This window comes from Epinephelus lanceolatus, chromosome 7 (assembly GCF_041903045.1).
Source record: "Epinephelus lanceolatus isolate andai-2023 chromosome 7, ASM4190304v1, whole genome shotgun sequence".
Classification (NCBI taxonomy): domain Eukaryota; kingdom Metazoa; phylum Chordata; class Actinopteri; order Perciformes; family Serranidae; genus Epinephelus; species Epinephelus lanceolatus.
This window is the reverse complement of record NC_135740.1, coordinates 33799060-33815215: the sequence shown is the minus strand read 5'-3', so window position 1 is coordinate 33815215 and position 16156 is coordinate 33799060. Positions and strand designations below refer to the sequence as shown.

At 38.5% G+C, this 16156-nt stretch overlaps 1 protein-coding gene across 1 annotated transcript; it reads left to right on the top strand.

The window, feature by feature from the left end:
- Positions 1-168: 168 nt before the first annotated feature.
- clnk (cytokine dependent hematopoietic cell linker) lies at positions 169-14650 on the top strand. Its single transcript, XM_033633627.2, has 17 exons — positions 169-355; positions 3865-3920; positions 6101-6254; positions 8678-8730; positions 8830-8872; positions 10017-10067; positions 10148-10182; positions 10293-10303; positions 10401-10484; positions 11143-11164; positions 12028-12052; positions 12133-12217; positions 12301-12317; positions 12394-12488; positions 13907-13981; positions 14066-14221; positions 14308-14650. Exons 2-17 carry the CDS (start codon positions 3918-3920, stop codon positions 14458-14460), a joined length of 1062 nt encoding a protein of 353 aa, XP_033489518.2. The 5' UTR covers positions 169-355; positions 3865-3917; the 3' UTR covers positions 14461-14650.
- Positions 14651-16156: the final 1506 nt, after the last annotated feature.

Below are 16156 nucleotides of genomic sequence, written 5' to 3'. Positions count from 1 at the left end.
GTTAAGTTTTCATTTACATCAAACAATGTTTCCACTAATTGTTTGAAATCAGAGCACAGATGCACAAGAAAAAGAAGACCCCCCACCCCCACCCCCCACGAACAAACCTTGTACTGTCTAAAACAAAAGTAGACCTCAGGTTATAGGCCAGTTATTCACCACACAGGAAGTCATTTTGGGTTACTGCAGTGGGCTGCTTAACACCGACAGTCAGACTTGAAGCAGCCCAGGTGTTTCTGTGTGTCTCTGTGAGGGAAAGAAAAACTGCACACTATCTATTTCTGTAACCAAATAGGCAGAAATTGCTGGACACCCACTGAGGCAGTTGTGCTCGTTGTGCAAGTCATCTGAAAAGGTAAGTAACTGCTGTTTTTATGAGTGTGTAGAAAAGCCGTAGAAAGTTGGCCTGTTGTAAAAATAGATGAAAGTGACAAGTATGTAAATATAAAAAAGAGGTAAGCTTTGAAATGCAGTATTTCCTGCTAGAGTTGAGAATCCTGCTTTGATTAAAATTCAGTTTCTGGTTGCTCTTAGGTTTTAGATTTAAGGTAATATATAAACTGCAATGTGCAGTCATCTCGTTTTATACTCAGTTAGGGTGTGTGAATTTGGTTTTGGAGGAGCATTTTGCAACAAAACACTATAAATCAGACTCACCATGCAACAAAACCTGCAGAACTCATCTCTATAGTGCCACATATATAAATATAAATAAATATATAAGGTATATAAACGTAAATGTCTCGTGTTCGCTCTAAATAATCGCTCAAATGTCTTCACGACAATAATTAAATGGAGTGACTGTATACTTTACAGCAAATTAACTTGAAAAAGATTAAGGAAACACACTTATTTTTAATTTGCTACAAGTATTACAACTTAAGTAACAAATATCAAACATATCTGGCTTTCAAAAGAGGTGTTTAAATACATATTTACTGCCACAAAACAAACTAGCAGATGACTAATTTCACACATAAATATCTATGTTAATGCCAAGATAATATTACCAACAATAGTGAGAAACATTTTTGGAAAAATAAACTACAGTATGTCTCAGTTTGATCCCTGTTGATATTGTCTCTCCCCTCAGACTGAGCTTTTCTCGCTCTCTGCTGCTGATAGTTTCTTGATGCCCGAAGCAAAGCCAGGTTACAAATCCTTAAGTAGTCTGGTGGTTTGAGTTGCCACAAATCCTCTCCCAATTTCCATGGGGCACAAGTTTATTTTCCAGACTAACTGCTCAACCTCAGACGCTAGCTCCAAGTATCTAATCTCCTTCCTCTTCATGCGTCTCATCCAACACCACTTCCCGTGGCCCGGTAAGCTCTGCAAAGTAGACAGACAACCCCGCTGAGTGCTGGACCACACTGCCAAATCCAATACTGTGTTTGATTCTCTGTTTTGGGACTCTGAGTTGGTAGCCTGTAATGTCTCCTGGCATTTTCACAATCCCTGGTCCTCGCTTAAATGTCCTAACTTTCTATTTTGGGCAGGTTTCCTTCCTGCTTCCTGTTTTGTTTTCCTTCACGGCCAAAAAGGATTCAAAAATAAAAACCTGTCAATCAAAAAGTGATTGATCGGTCCTGATCCTGTGTTTCTCCTTCTCTCATTGCCTCTCTCCCTGGAAACATGATTTTAAAATTGATTATGTGTCTTAAAACGCTCAAATGGAGGATATATGACAGAGACCCACGTATCAGTCTCAGTCCTCTTTTCACCATTCAGATTCAGGTCAAAACACAACAGTTACTCCTGGAGCCAATCTCAACTGACATTGGGTGAGGCGCAGGATACACAAAGCCGACACACATAGAAACAGACGACGATTCACGCTCACATTCACAGCTACCAAAAATATATATAAATAATATAATCATCTGCACCTGCATGTCTTTGGACTGTGGGAGGAAGCCAGAGAACCCAGAGAAAAACTCACGCTCACACTAAGAACATGCAAACTCCACACAGAAGGGCCCAAGAGAGGATATGGGTTAAACCCGGAAACCTCTTGCTGTGAGGCGACAGAGCTAACCACTGTACCATGCTGCCCTGTGTGTTGGTGGACCAACAAAATCGCTTTACCAGTCATTTTGCCAGTGGCGGGTGAACAACATGACCCAGTTACTTTAAAGAAATGTTCTTTTCATCACTAGCTGTAACAGTAGGCACAGGTGGTTTTCTTGACACACACATTACATCAACACGCTCTTCACTGCTAGGAGTGGCACTAACGTTAGCTTGCTGCTCCTGGCCTGCATTTAATAACGCAGGATTTGATTGTCGAAGGCGAAGCTCTGTTGTGTCATCAGCGTGTTCTCTTTGTTTTGCCCCTCTGGAGCTAGGTCAACATTATTGAAATGTAACACTAATTAGACAAGCTGTCACCATAGAAAAGCAAGCAGGCAGGGAAGAACAGGAACAGGTGAGCATCACTGAATGCCACCTGGATAATGCAGTTTATTTAGGGCCATTATGAATCACCCAGAGAACCTGATATACAGCAGGCAGGAAAGAGTTGCAAAAGAAAAAGTCAGTGCCCCAGAGAGTAAAATGTAGGAGTGCTAGTACTACGAATCTGTGAGTACCCACTTGTCCATTCAGAAAAAAGGAAAACTATGTATATTTAAATGAATTTATTGTGTAATTGTCACATAATGTGCTGGCACAACATCTATTTTCTACATTATGCTGATGACATCTAACTTTCTCTTAGCGAGGTAAAATAAATTATATTAATTCACTGCTCTGCTCTGTTGAAGCAAACTATGTCACTGAACAGCAGCCACTGTGACCACAAGTGACAACGAGACAGTAATCTACAGACCTTTCATTGCTGTTGTGTTGCTGGGGGAACAGCTTTGGTCCTGCCTGTTTATTTCCTGTCAGCTACTGCAATAACAAACATGGTGACATGAAACACAAAGAGGACTGTTTATAATATTCATGTGTAAGTGTTGTCTGTCTGTATCTCTCCAGATATTTGCTAACATTACCAACCTTAGGCTACTTTTCATACAAGAACAGGTAAAGCTGTAGCTGCAAAACTTCTGACTTTAACAGGTTAAACAAGGTTGTGTTGAACCGTTTATGAAACAAGCTTTTAGTTTGAAAGACGAAACCTGTTATGTTAACAATTACACAAAGTGACAAAACTGAAACCTTAACCACAAAGAAAACAAACCAGTTAGTGATGTTGTTCTGCTATAATTATATTTATATTATCTTATATATATTATATTTGTAGTTTACATAATTAGAATTATATTGATTACTTTTAAGGTTTACAAAATTGTTAATATATCTTGTAATGCAAGTCTGCTATTAATATTCTTATTGTGATTGGTTTGATAAAGTTTTTTCATCCAAAGCTGTAAAAGTAAAAGCTTCATATGAAGTTAAATATTTTTTCCTTACATAATACAGGTAAATACTTTTTTTTTTTCGTCATAGCGTTGCCCTTAATTCAGATTTTACTGATAAGCAGTCCTACTTAAGACAGAGACTTAATTTTAATCACATTAGGATGACTGACTAATCCTGGAGGCTCAGTGGGATGTTGATTAATGAAATATATCTGCTTTTTTAAATTCAGCATCTGCCCTTCTTGTGTTATAAATAAAATAATACATCTTTCTAAATAAAGATATTTCACAATAAATGTATTTTCTTTCCACTGAATGATAAAACTCAGATCAACAAACTGAGCAGTGAGGTGCCACAAACAGCTCTGTTCAGCTGTATATAAAGATCTCATTCTTCTGCATGTGCAACTGTTGAGCAAAGTCCAAGGACAAATTGTGTCGGAGGGCCACATTCTTTAGCAGAACGCCAAACTAATGATGTTTTTCATTTTTGTTTCAGCCCCTCGTTAGCTGCAGAGAGAGAGAGGCAACAGCCATGAGTCTGCTGTGATAATGGTGAGTTATGGCGCCCGTATCCACAGCATTTCCCCGATGGTTCCACATGAATGTTCCCAGGGGAAGCTTTGGGAGTTTGCAGGCTCCCTCTGTGTAATTACCTTTTAGCGCAGGAACGAGGGGAGAGTGAGATTCTGCTCTGTCATTGTTAGTGCACAGCAAGAACAGTGCAAGATTACTCTTTGTATTTTTTATTATGATTCATGGGTTAGATTTTGGGTGCATTAATATTCATTTTGAAGTTGAATTATGAAAGTATATTTCAATTTATTTAGTCTTACTCATTAATACAATAGTCTCTCATATTCACTGATAAATAATAATTTAATGTCATTTTTAAGTCATTTTTACTCCACATAAATGTCTTATTGAGGTTATGATAATTACATGCATACTAAGCTCTGACAGTGAGACAGCATTGGCAACAGCTTACCATCCCCTTCAGATACTCGTTATGTACTTTCTATGCATCATTGGGTCACAGTGTTTCTTAGAACTGCAGCACAGAGCAATGGCACGAGGTGTAAAGTGTGTTCTTTTATATCATTTTTCTGGCTTTCGGCTCTCTCACCTCGACTTCTCAAATCACATGAACTCCTTTCAGGGTTATGCACTTGTAATTCTCTCCATCTTTAACAAGGATGAGGTTCATATGTTCATCACAAATGAAAATTCCAAGTCATAACAGCAGTAAAGCCTTTAAGTCAGAGTCTGTACTGAGTTTAAAAAAACAAAAAAAAAAAAGGTTCCCTACCAATAACTGTCATCCTCTTGCAGGATGATGACAGCCTTCTTTTTTGGTTGATTAGATCCCCGTAGCCATCTGCAAGTGAGCTTGTTCCATCTGCAGCCTCTAAATAGAGAGATGGGTTAGACATTTTCAGCACACTGGGCATGGATATGCTCAATGTGAATATATATAGCACAAGAGCAGAGGAATATTTTTATTAAATTCTTAATTCTCAATGTCAGAGGCACTGTTTATGTGGAAAAGTGGCCATGACAGCAAGTTTTAAGTTTCTTTTGCTGGAATTTAGACATTATATATTATATTATATTATATTATATTATATTATATTATTATTATATTCATTATAAAGTTTTCAGCCAATTTTGGACTGTTATATTTGCCATAGCAAACTTTTGTGAAGTCAAAATCACGATGTACAAATGTTGACATTATTCAACTTTAATAGGCAGTTTGAGTCACTCATAAAACCTGAACTTGTGCTTTATTTTGAAAAGACTTTTCCACCATTTGCGCACAAACATGCAATTATCGTTTGAATCACTGTCTTTCAAAATAAACTCTTGGAGTTCATCATAACGCCTGCAAGCAATGAAACCTAGACACCCAAAAAGAGACACTTCCTGCCTCTGGCGACATGTTTGTGGTGAGACTGCACCTGCCGGACAAAAACATCAATTTCCTCTCAGAGAAAGCCAATCTGGACTCTCTTTTATATTACCAAAGAACCACTTTTGACGCGAAGCCCATTGCTTTTAAATTGAATGATTAAATTGGCTGGTTTGATTGGCCCCTGATTGATTCACCCAGTGATAATATATTCATCTCAGTCTAACCCATTTTTCCAGCTTCGCCATATCTTAACCAAAATACAGAGTCACACCACATTTTATGTCATGTGCCGTTAACATAAACAGAAATAGAAAATGTTAATTATTCAACACTTTAACACTTTGTCATCGACTGTCACGTTTTCTCTGTGACTGGCTGTAAATGTGTGTAAATGTGTTCCTGTCTGTGTGACGGTGAGTCTTTAAAAAGGAAATCCATCGGAGATAGGCAGCGGGTTATGTTGCAACACCTCATTATAGCTTCCTGTGTTTATCAATGTTGTATGTGCTTACAGGATTTAACACAAGCTGTCTACTCAGAATATATTACTGTATCTGACTGTACATAATGAGCAAGAAGCAGCAAGACTCAAAGGTGATTGCAGGCTTAACTTGTTTCATTACTGTTAAGGCAGATTAGCACATTTGTTTCCAATAAATCAATTAATGCAGAATGAGACTGTCATCAAAAGTCTTTCTCGTCTGAAACCACAGCGACACACACACTTTATAAGAGCGCAGTGTTCATAGATGAAGATGAAGTTTGTCTTTTGTACGTTCAGTATCTCCAGTTTGAAAATGCTGCAATTTCCTCACCACAGGAGCGCAACAGGACAGGCAGGAAAAGAAATCAAAGATGCTGTAACCATAACAACGTCGCAGAGCCTGAGTATGACGTGGTCGATGACCAAGAGGAAGTGCTGCATGTGCGCATACTTCCTGCGAGGCCCATACATGATGAGAGAGAGTATGCAGGTAAGGAAGACAACAATGACTCCTCACTCACATTCACACAGCTTTTCAGTTCTGGTTTAGGTTACAGATTTTAGCCTGGCTTTAGTTTCAAATGTACAGTCGAAATTTTGTTTCTGTGTGTAGCTTTGATGACAGTGACGCTGAGAGAACAATAAACCACAAAGCTGCCGCATTGGTTGCTCAGCAGGCGGAGACTTAGCCTGAGTAATTCTGTCCATCTGTAGGAGTAACCTGACCTTTATTTTTTGTCCCCACCCATCTTATTCTCATTACTCCTGTCTGTCTTAAAGGGACAGGTCACCCTGACGCCAAAAAAAGCAACAAAACATATATGAAAACTCAGCAGCAATGCCTCTTTCCATAAATCATGACCTGGTTAATCAAGATAATCCACGGACCTTGTTGCAAGCTGTTAAATGAAGAAACTATGTTCCTTTTACTGAGCTACAGCCATCTGTATCACCACGCAGAAGGTGTAGCTGTGTCGGACAGCATTCACTCAATCACTACTCCCTACTCACTATACATGGAGTTCTAGGGGACAGCTGCAACATGTAGAAACACTTTCAGACACTACTCAAGTCATTTTCTCGGCTGCATTAATTACGTCATTGCTGTCGCACAATTAAAACCTGTCATATCAACGTCAGCTGGTGAGCCATAACAAATACTGACATGCATATTTGTGATAAAAACATGAACTTAGACTGAGCGTATTTTCCCCAAATTAATAAATAACGTTCCAAAGTAGTTTGTGGCTGTTTGTGTTGTGTTGTGTGATGCGCAGCTCTGGTCACATTGAACACAGGCAAATTAATGTTACACCAGCAGACAGACAAGAGGATAGAGAGCAGCGTGATTGCAACCTGTCCTACTAATGTTAGTAATTTTCCGTTTAACCTTTGATGTGTTGAAGTTTGTTTTACCAGTCATTCATTCATTACTTGTGAATTTAATGTATAACACTATGCATTACGCCATTACAGCAGCGACCCAGCTTGCCAACATTAGCTAGTGTTATTAGCCCTACTCTGTACAATAACTGATAAGCACTACAGATCAGTTGCGGATTTATTTCTTTATCTTCGGGGACTGATGACTACACATCAAATAGACAGTTTACTACCTGGCAAAGAAAAACAAACTTTAACATGTCATTATAAGTTAAACATGTACAGCAGGTTGTAATCGTCTCGGTGTCTGTCCCATGTATTTCGTCTGGCACAATTCATGACAGGATATATTGCTTGGTGAGTGACCATCGGTTGTACACTACTTCTCAGGGTGCATTATGGGATACTTTGAGTCCACTACATAGGGTATAACGATTCCCACTATACATTTGGACAGCACAACAAAATGGCAAACTCACTATATAGTGAACGATAAAGTGAAAGCTCAGCCAAGGAGGACACCATTGACATTTACAATTTGCACAAGTGTTGCTCCCATGAATAAATGCACATTTCTTAATGGGCAATGATACGGTTGGTGGGTGTAGTTTGGTGGGAAAAATTGTTACCACAAGAAACTGCTCACAACAAGGTCTGTGGATTATCTTGAGTAACTGGGTCATGATTTCTGGAAAGAGACACTGCTGTTGAGTTTTTCAAATTTGTTTTATTTCACTACTTTCTTAATTCTTTTTTTGTCGCTTTGAGCATCACAACACTTAGTAACTCACACCTAAAAAATATATTTTGATAAATAGCACCGCAGGTAACAGGTAAAATATGTATTTTTGATTTTTGAGTAAACTGTCCCTTCAAATGTAAAAAAAATCTAGCACATAAAATACATACATAGCTCCAACTTAAAGAAGTGTTTGCATTACAGTTGACACAATGAAAGTGAATTTGGTTCATTTTCCTACACAGAAAGGCTCTAGTGAACATAATTAGAATGAAGCTGAATGAAGTGCAGGCACAAAAATAAAAGCTCCACCACAAACTGTGGTGAGCATGAAAAGCAGTGTGTATCTGAGAGAAAGAGAGAGAGGGAGCTCATGCTGAGTGAGCATGATCTGCCAGTGGGTCTCCAGGGCCATCTGTTGGCTGAGTCAGACTGCGGGAGATTACAATTATCCAGGAGCCGAAGGGGGAGAGAGGGAAGCATGTAGTGTGAATAGACTCCCTTTACTCTCCTGCATGGATGTGGCCCACAGCCAGGGGCCTCACAGCTGCATGTCTACAACTTTATACTGAATGTGGCTTTTAAATTTGTTCACACTTGGAGTGTTCTCCCTCTGTAATCAATACAGTCTGCTGCTGCAGCGTGCTGCTGGGACTGGCAACGACCAAGTTACAACAATGATACAAACTCATGGAGTGTTTAAACTCTCTGCTTACACTGGAACTACTGAAACTACTATCATTACTGTCATTGTGAGAGTGAGGGCATCACAACTTCCTTTTGCTTTCAAGACAGGGATCTTCCAAGGTCATCGTCCTCTCAGAGCCTTTCATCACTCTCCACTGTAAGCCTTCTGTTCAGTTTTCTTTTAAAGTAAATGCTTCATTGGAACTGTACTACTATAAATGTCCACTTATACTTTGTGTGCTCTCCACTCCATCAGGGTACCGCCAACACCCCCCCAAGGCAAACCACACATAATACAGGTAAAGTAACAAAACTCACAACAGCTGAATTTGGATTATTGTGGTACAGACATTTTGAAACTCACTGGAAATCGACTTATTCTGTCATTCAGTTATGACAGAGCATTAGTTTCCTATTAGATATATACTTATATATCATAGTATAGTATATTATACTTATCTTTTTCATGCAAAAATTGTTTGTAAAGTAACTAAAGCTATCAGCAAGTGTAGTGCAGAAAAATGTACAATATTTCCCTCTGAGATGAAGTGGAGTGGAAGTATAAAGTGGCATAAAAAGACTCAAAGTACAGGTACATCAAGTCTGCACTTAAGTACAGCACATGAGTAAATGTACTTATTACTCATCACCACTGCAGCTTTATGACTTGTCTCTACTTGGCCACAGGCTGCTGCTCAGCAAAGCTACACAGGGTCACTTTAACAGCATAATTCAGATTTAACATTAAATTAAATGGCTCTGTGGAATGTGAATGGGTTGCTCTTCGTATTGAAAACACTGAAAACAGACACTAAACCACCTCTGCAGGGCTTTATAGTCTCCTTAAGCCCACTGTATTGGTTTTACGGCACAGTTACTGCATGGTTCAGTCTTTTCAACATTCGTGGGCAGCTGGTCTCAAGAAAATAGCTCTGGTAAATCTCCTGTACACTACAAGATGCAGACGCAGACAGTTCACTAAGCAACGAGCTAGTAAACACAATCAAGCATCTTTCAGCTAAAGACCAAAACATTTGTCTCAGTTCAGGGGATATGAACACTTTTTGAAATCAAATTTAATGCTCATTAATACATTTTTAATGAGTAACTATGGTGAAATATTTATATGGACACTATTACACGGACACTATTTTGACACTTAGCTTTTATGGACCGTGAGAGGACATTTAACAGTGGTATGATTGGACTCTGGCAAGTTTATGTACATCTCATGTCAATACTGTTATTTTGATTTACCCAACTTGATTGTTTCTATCATTATGGTTTATTTACTTCTATTTTTGTAAGTCAATCTTTACCTTTTTTTTTTTTTTTTTGCCTGGTGTTCAGGGAGCTCAAAACCGTACCTACAAGCTCTACTTCACAGTAAACATACACCATACATAATTACCTGTCTGCATGCTGTCATTGTTTTAAACACAGGACCTGCAATAAATAGAGACCTGAAGCCAGGCAGAAAAAAGACCAGATTCGGTAAGACAACTTAACTTCCCTCACTTTCACCCTCCTCTGGCCTCAGACGCAGCCCACATATTCACATGTTGCTCTTACAGAAAAGAGGCCTGCACCTTTGCCGCCAGCAGAACAGGTAAACATTTACAGCTTGGTGTATCATTAACTCTGCTTCTGTGTCAATAAATCATGTTGATTGCAACTCATATAACAGATGATGACTTTTCTCTCTTTCTAATATCACAGCTCTCACGCAGGTAATTTACTCTACCACTATTCAAGTTTTTAAGTAACCCAATGTTGAGTTTGAATGGATTGTAGATGGACTTACAGCTGAAGTCTGTGTACTTCCAGGCAATCTCCATCACCTCCACCATTTATCTCGGAGTTGGTGAATCACTTGCCCGGGCTGACTCTACACGAACCCTGCAGGAGGAAGTGAGTACTGTTTTGCTGCAGGGCATGAAGCCAGTCGACAAGACCATCACTTATGGCTGTTTGATTTAGCTGTAGCTGAGTTTGACCCTCCCCTCCTCTCATTCTTCAGTTGTACATCCTTGATTCTTCTCCCCACCTTCTCTCTCTGCTTTCACTTGAAATGAGAGAGGAGGAGAGGAGAGAGGAGTCAAGGCAAATGGCATTTAACAAAATAAGACATGCGTGAGTTGAGGCCGTCATTTTAAAGCAAAGTCAATTAAATAAGGCGTGACACACAGCTGATGATGCAGCTGTGTGTCACGCCTCTTTCATACGCCAAAGCACCTCCGCAAAGGATACAAATGTGCATCCGAGAACAAAGCTCCTCTGGCAAGCCTCCTCTCTCCTCTCTTCTTGCATTAAGACCTCCTTTAAGATTGATTTCTGGTTCAAAAGCAGGAGGATGGAGGAGAGAGGAAACGAGGACGCGCAAAACAGAGACATGAGAAAAGCTCCTTATATGACCCTCTGCTCTGTGTGAATGTTGCAGAGGGAAAGGAGGCCCTTGGAGTTAACTGTGTGTACAGTGTAGCAGTGGCACCATCTGCTGGTTAAAAAAATAATCACAGAAAGCAAATTGTGATGTTATGTTTAACTAATGTCCCCTTTTTCATTTCAGTGGGCAGAAAGCAACTAGAAAAGTAAGTAGTCAAACATTCAGCATTACTGTGACAGCTAAGAAATTATGTGTCAGGTTTTCTTTTCATTCTCATTCTGTGCAACTTCTTTACCTATTTCATTAACTGTTTAAATTCTTACACCAGTGATACTCAACTTGCAGCCCATGGGTCAGATTTGGCCACAATTGCCTGCTGACCATTTTCTAATTCTCAGTGAAAATCAACTGACTCACACTGGGGTTTTTTTTGTTAATATAATTTTAGTGTAAATAAGGTGTCTGAGAGCATAAAATGCATGCCAACAGAGGTCCAGGCTTAACTGTAGGCCTAATGTTTATTTATTAACTGCCCCTGGCCTCCTGTCATTTTGCAAAAGGAGCCACTGGGCAAAGCAAGAGCTTCTCTGTCCTACCCTATGTCTTGTAGTAGTGTCGAGTCTAGTGTCTGCAACCCTAAAATTATGTTTTTATCTACATGCTGCGAAGTACCAATCTTTTCATCGCTTTCTTTGCTATTTTCATTATAATTCTGTTGATTATATTTTATTCTAGTGTTGTCAAAATATTGATTTATTGACACATATTGATTCTGAATATTTGAAATGGTTTCAGTATTAATTGTCGTCAGTTTCAAGACACCAACACCAGCTGCAATCTCTTGCTCTCTCTTATTGTAAATGTCATCAGGGTGTTCTCTGCTACAGTAGTTGTTGTTTGTCACATTATAGCTTTGTTATATCTATATTTAAATTGGTTTTAACTTCATGCCCTCAAGTGGTATCGATTATTATTCTACACAATCAAACTTGTAACTTGACTAGATGTGATTACTTATGTCTTGCCATATTGTTTTCTAATCAACTGTCTTTTTAATACTTCCAATAGGCAGAATTCAGCTCACAAACCAGAGGTAAGAGCTACATAAGTGTGAGTGTAACATTTTTGGTTAAAAACATTGTGACGGTTGTTGATTGTTGAATGTTTTTTTAGGTCTACACAGTGCTGAAAGCGATCCATCCCTTCATACCCATTACAGGCATTCCTTGGATTTGGAAAGTCAGATTATAGACACAAGGTGTGACTTTCATCTCTTAGACCTTTCAGGACAATTTTATCATGTTATGTCATGTTTGATTTACTCCTGCTTCTTTTGTTTAGGTCACAACAAGATTTCGGTAAGTAATGTCACAGATCATCAACATCATTACACAGTTATTTAAGAAATAAGTCAACATTAACGTCTACTTAAAGAAAGGGTGCCATCAAAACGTCATCACCATGAATGGCCTCAGACTAAAGAAGACTTTGACCAGCATGACTTTGTTCCAAAGGAGAAGCCTCAACAGGTAAACTCTCTGCTGTGTAATAAAGCAAAGAAATAATGTCATTATTAACTGAACTCCGTAATGTTCAGTGAACAACCCAATCACAAGAAATGTTGGCATTGTATGTTTCTGCAAAACTAACTACTGATTAGTTATATTTGTATGTTATGTAACGGACACAATGAAACTTCAACAACACTCAAGTTAATTTGTGGTTATGTTTAGGCACAAAAGACACTTGATTAAGGTTGGGAAAAGATCATGTTTTGGCTTAAAAAAAATCCAATTTGTTGGCACTATCTCAATATTTCAGTTAAAAACAACTGCTTTTCGTGGCACAATCCCTGCTAGAAATGCAGCGTTTTTGAGGTAAGAAAAACAACCACTTATCGTGGCACTACCTCAGTGGAAAAACAGCAACAAGTCGCTAAAAAACATCCACATTTGGTGGCTAAACAGCTTCTGGAAACATAGCAATTACTCAATAAAAAACAACCGGTTTTGTTGTTTCTTGGTCTCGAACGGTGGTCTGCAGCTTGGCAGCCATCTCTCCTATGTGTCACTCCATCCACTACTCCCTCCACATCTTGATGACAAAATCAGCTCATATACTATGAGTGACAAGTTTTCAATGCCAACATTTTCTTCTGGGGACTATGCTGCAGTGACAGTCACAAAGAGCATTTACTTAATTTAAGCACAATTTTGAGGTACCTGCACTTTCAATTTATTTTTACAATTAATTTTTAATGTTCTAATGACTACATTTGTGAAGCAAATATTGTACTTTTATTTTCACTACATTTATTTGACAGCTTTTGTAACATGCTTCTTTACATATTTAGACTATAAATACAAAAAGGTATTTGGTAGTATTAAATGTTATGGCTGTATGTGCCCTGTGCTGCTGTCCCTTTTCCCTCCATTGTAGTTCTGCCCAGGTCATTACTTATCGAGGTGCACTGCACCTGGCATGGAGGAGGTGCTTAAGAGCTCCTGTGTCAGCAGCAAAGGAGAGAGGCCTCTGGCGTGGGGACTGCTGGTCCTGCGGCCCTGTGGGGAGCTCTTAAGCACCGCCTCCGTGCCAGGTGCAATGCACCTCGTTAAGTAATGCAGCACACCTGGGCAGAACTACAATGGAGGGAAAAGGGACAGCAGCACAGAACACATACAGCCATAACATTAAAGTAATAAAACATGGCCTTGTCAACATTAAAGTAATGCACACATAAATGCATTGCTGACTATATTAAATGTGTCATTCTGCATAATAAGTACTTTTACTTTTGGTGCTTTAAGTACATTTTGATGCCAACACTTTTTGTAGATTTTGATGCAGGATTTTTACTTGTAGCAGAGTGTTTTTAAACGTTAGTGCTGCTACTTGTACTTGAGTCAAAGATCTGATTACGTTTTCCATCACTGGTCATATTTGGCAGACATACTGTGAAGACTGGTACGTTGGGGACTGTACTCGAGCAGATGCTGAGCACGCTTTACACCTGGTAAACAAGGTACTGGATCTCTTCTGCTATCAAATATATTCAAAAAATCATATGAATATGAAGCTAAACTTCTTTTCACATTGACCACATTAGGATGGAGCATTCTTGATACGAGATTGCTCCGTCAACACCAACAGTGAGCCCCTGGTATTGGTTGTGTATCACGAGAAGAAGGTTTATAATGTAAAAATACGGTTCATCGAGAGCACTGGCAAGTACGCCCTGGGAACAGGACAACGATCAAATGATGTGAGTGGATTTTTTTTTTCAAGATGCATTGTAACAAGCACTCTCTCCATTATATTTACTGAAGCTCGCATCTTATTTCTCCCCAGATGTTTGACTCTGTTGCAGACATCATCAAGTTTCATTCCATATTCCCAATAATACTCATCAGCGGGAGAAATACGCCCTCAAGCAAATACCCAGAAAACTGCGTGCTGACATTTCCAGTAACGAGGAGGGATGTTGACCAGCTGCTGCAATAACACATGAACCATTCCAGCACAGATTATCTGTTCAGTCCCATCTGGTTGTAACCCACAACATCCACTGAGGTTTATCATGAGCATGTTAGGGAAAAGCTCGCTGTGTATACAAATTGGGAAAGTGTGTGCCTGTGTCAGTAAATAAAAAGATTTATCTAAGTCTACAAATAAATATTATTTTCATTATCAATTAATCTGGTGATTATTCTTGCTGAAATCTTTCATGTACTAACAATCCAGAACACAAAGATAGTCACTTTATAATAATACAAAACAGAATTTGCAAACTCTCATTTGTGAAGCCGGAAGCAGCAAATAATTTGTCATATTTTCTTGATAACTTCACCAAATTAACAAAATAGTTGGTAATTAAGTTTCTCTAAGCATGTCAGAATTGTGAGACTTGGGCTACTAGATCAAAATTATGATTCAGTAAAACAAACTTATAGTAAAGTAAGTCAGTACGTACCACTTCTATGTCTTCTGGGTATGGTTTTCATATAAGCCTGTACAAGTTTCTACCACACCTTACATGCACATTTTAAAATATCCCCCCCCCCCTTTTCTTTTGTAAGTATGTGTGTAAAACAAATAAAATAAATGATGTATTTTTATGGATTAAGCCACTGCACAAAGTAGTTAAAATGAGCTCCACCTTAACCAGCTCATGTTACAACTTTAAAATGGCATTAATGTATTATAATTCAATGATATATATTGTTCTGAAATGGGCCACAGTAGAGTCAGCCATTTTAACATTTGGTATTTTAAGTGCTAATGCTACTTGTGGATTTTAAATGCAGGACTTTAAATTGAAACTGATTTTTTTTTTACTCTGTAGTATTGAGTACATCTTCCATCACTGGTCAACATGAACAACTGTACTTATATCTCATAATTTTAACTTTTAAATCGATAAATGTCGAGTTGTTGTTCCTTTCTCTAGCTTCCTGACACACATGGGCTAGTACAGTCAAAGATACTGGATTACTGGTTTATCCACCGTCTTTGGTATAGTGTTAGCATACGTTAGCTTAGTGTTGGATTCGTTGCGGAGGACTTAAGAAACCAGACTTAACCTTAGCTAGTCTGACAGACGCTAATAAGGCTGCTTCACGGTCATTAAATATTTACAAATCTCATAAATTTAACCAGTAGCCTTACAAATTACAAAAAAGTAGTCATTAGACTCACCTCTTGTTGGTCCTAGTCGGTTTCACCAGTGAGTTAGCTTAACTGTTAGCATGTAGCAACCGCAGCTGGCACTGTTGCTATGGATACCTGTATTAATTCTTCTTCGCTGATTACCAACGGCGGTTAAACTGTTGACTCACAGGTGTCCTCTCATTAGTGACGGATGTATTTAGGTCCTATATATCAGTAAAGGCATCAGTAACACTATAATACAGGTTAAAGTTCTCAGTTCAAATATTTATTAAAGTAATTAAAGCTAAATCTACTTTGTGTATCACAGGTGAAACTAGTTTCAAGTTTGTATTGGTTTGAAAGGCTCAGTACATGACATAGTATTTATACAAGTATACAAGGCCTGTATTTTTTTTCATAATATGGAGGTGGACTCCAGTGCATAAAGAAAAAAAAAGTTTGGAAAGAGACATTTCTAAACATGGAACAGCTGGAGTCATTTTTACTGCCACCCTTATCTTCTATAAAGTCATAACAAGTAGGAAAATAT

Coding starts and splice junctions, on each gene's coding strand:
- clnk (XM_033633627.2), top strand. Junction 12,053..12,132: donor ATTCAGCTCACAAACCAGAG/GTAAGAGCTACA, acceptor ATGTTTTTTTAG/GTCTACACAGTGCTGAAAGC. Junction 14,222..14,307: donor CAGGACAACGATCAAATGAT/GTGAGTGGATTT, acceptor ATTTCTCCCCAG/ATGTTTGACTCTGTTGCAGA.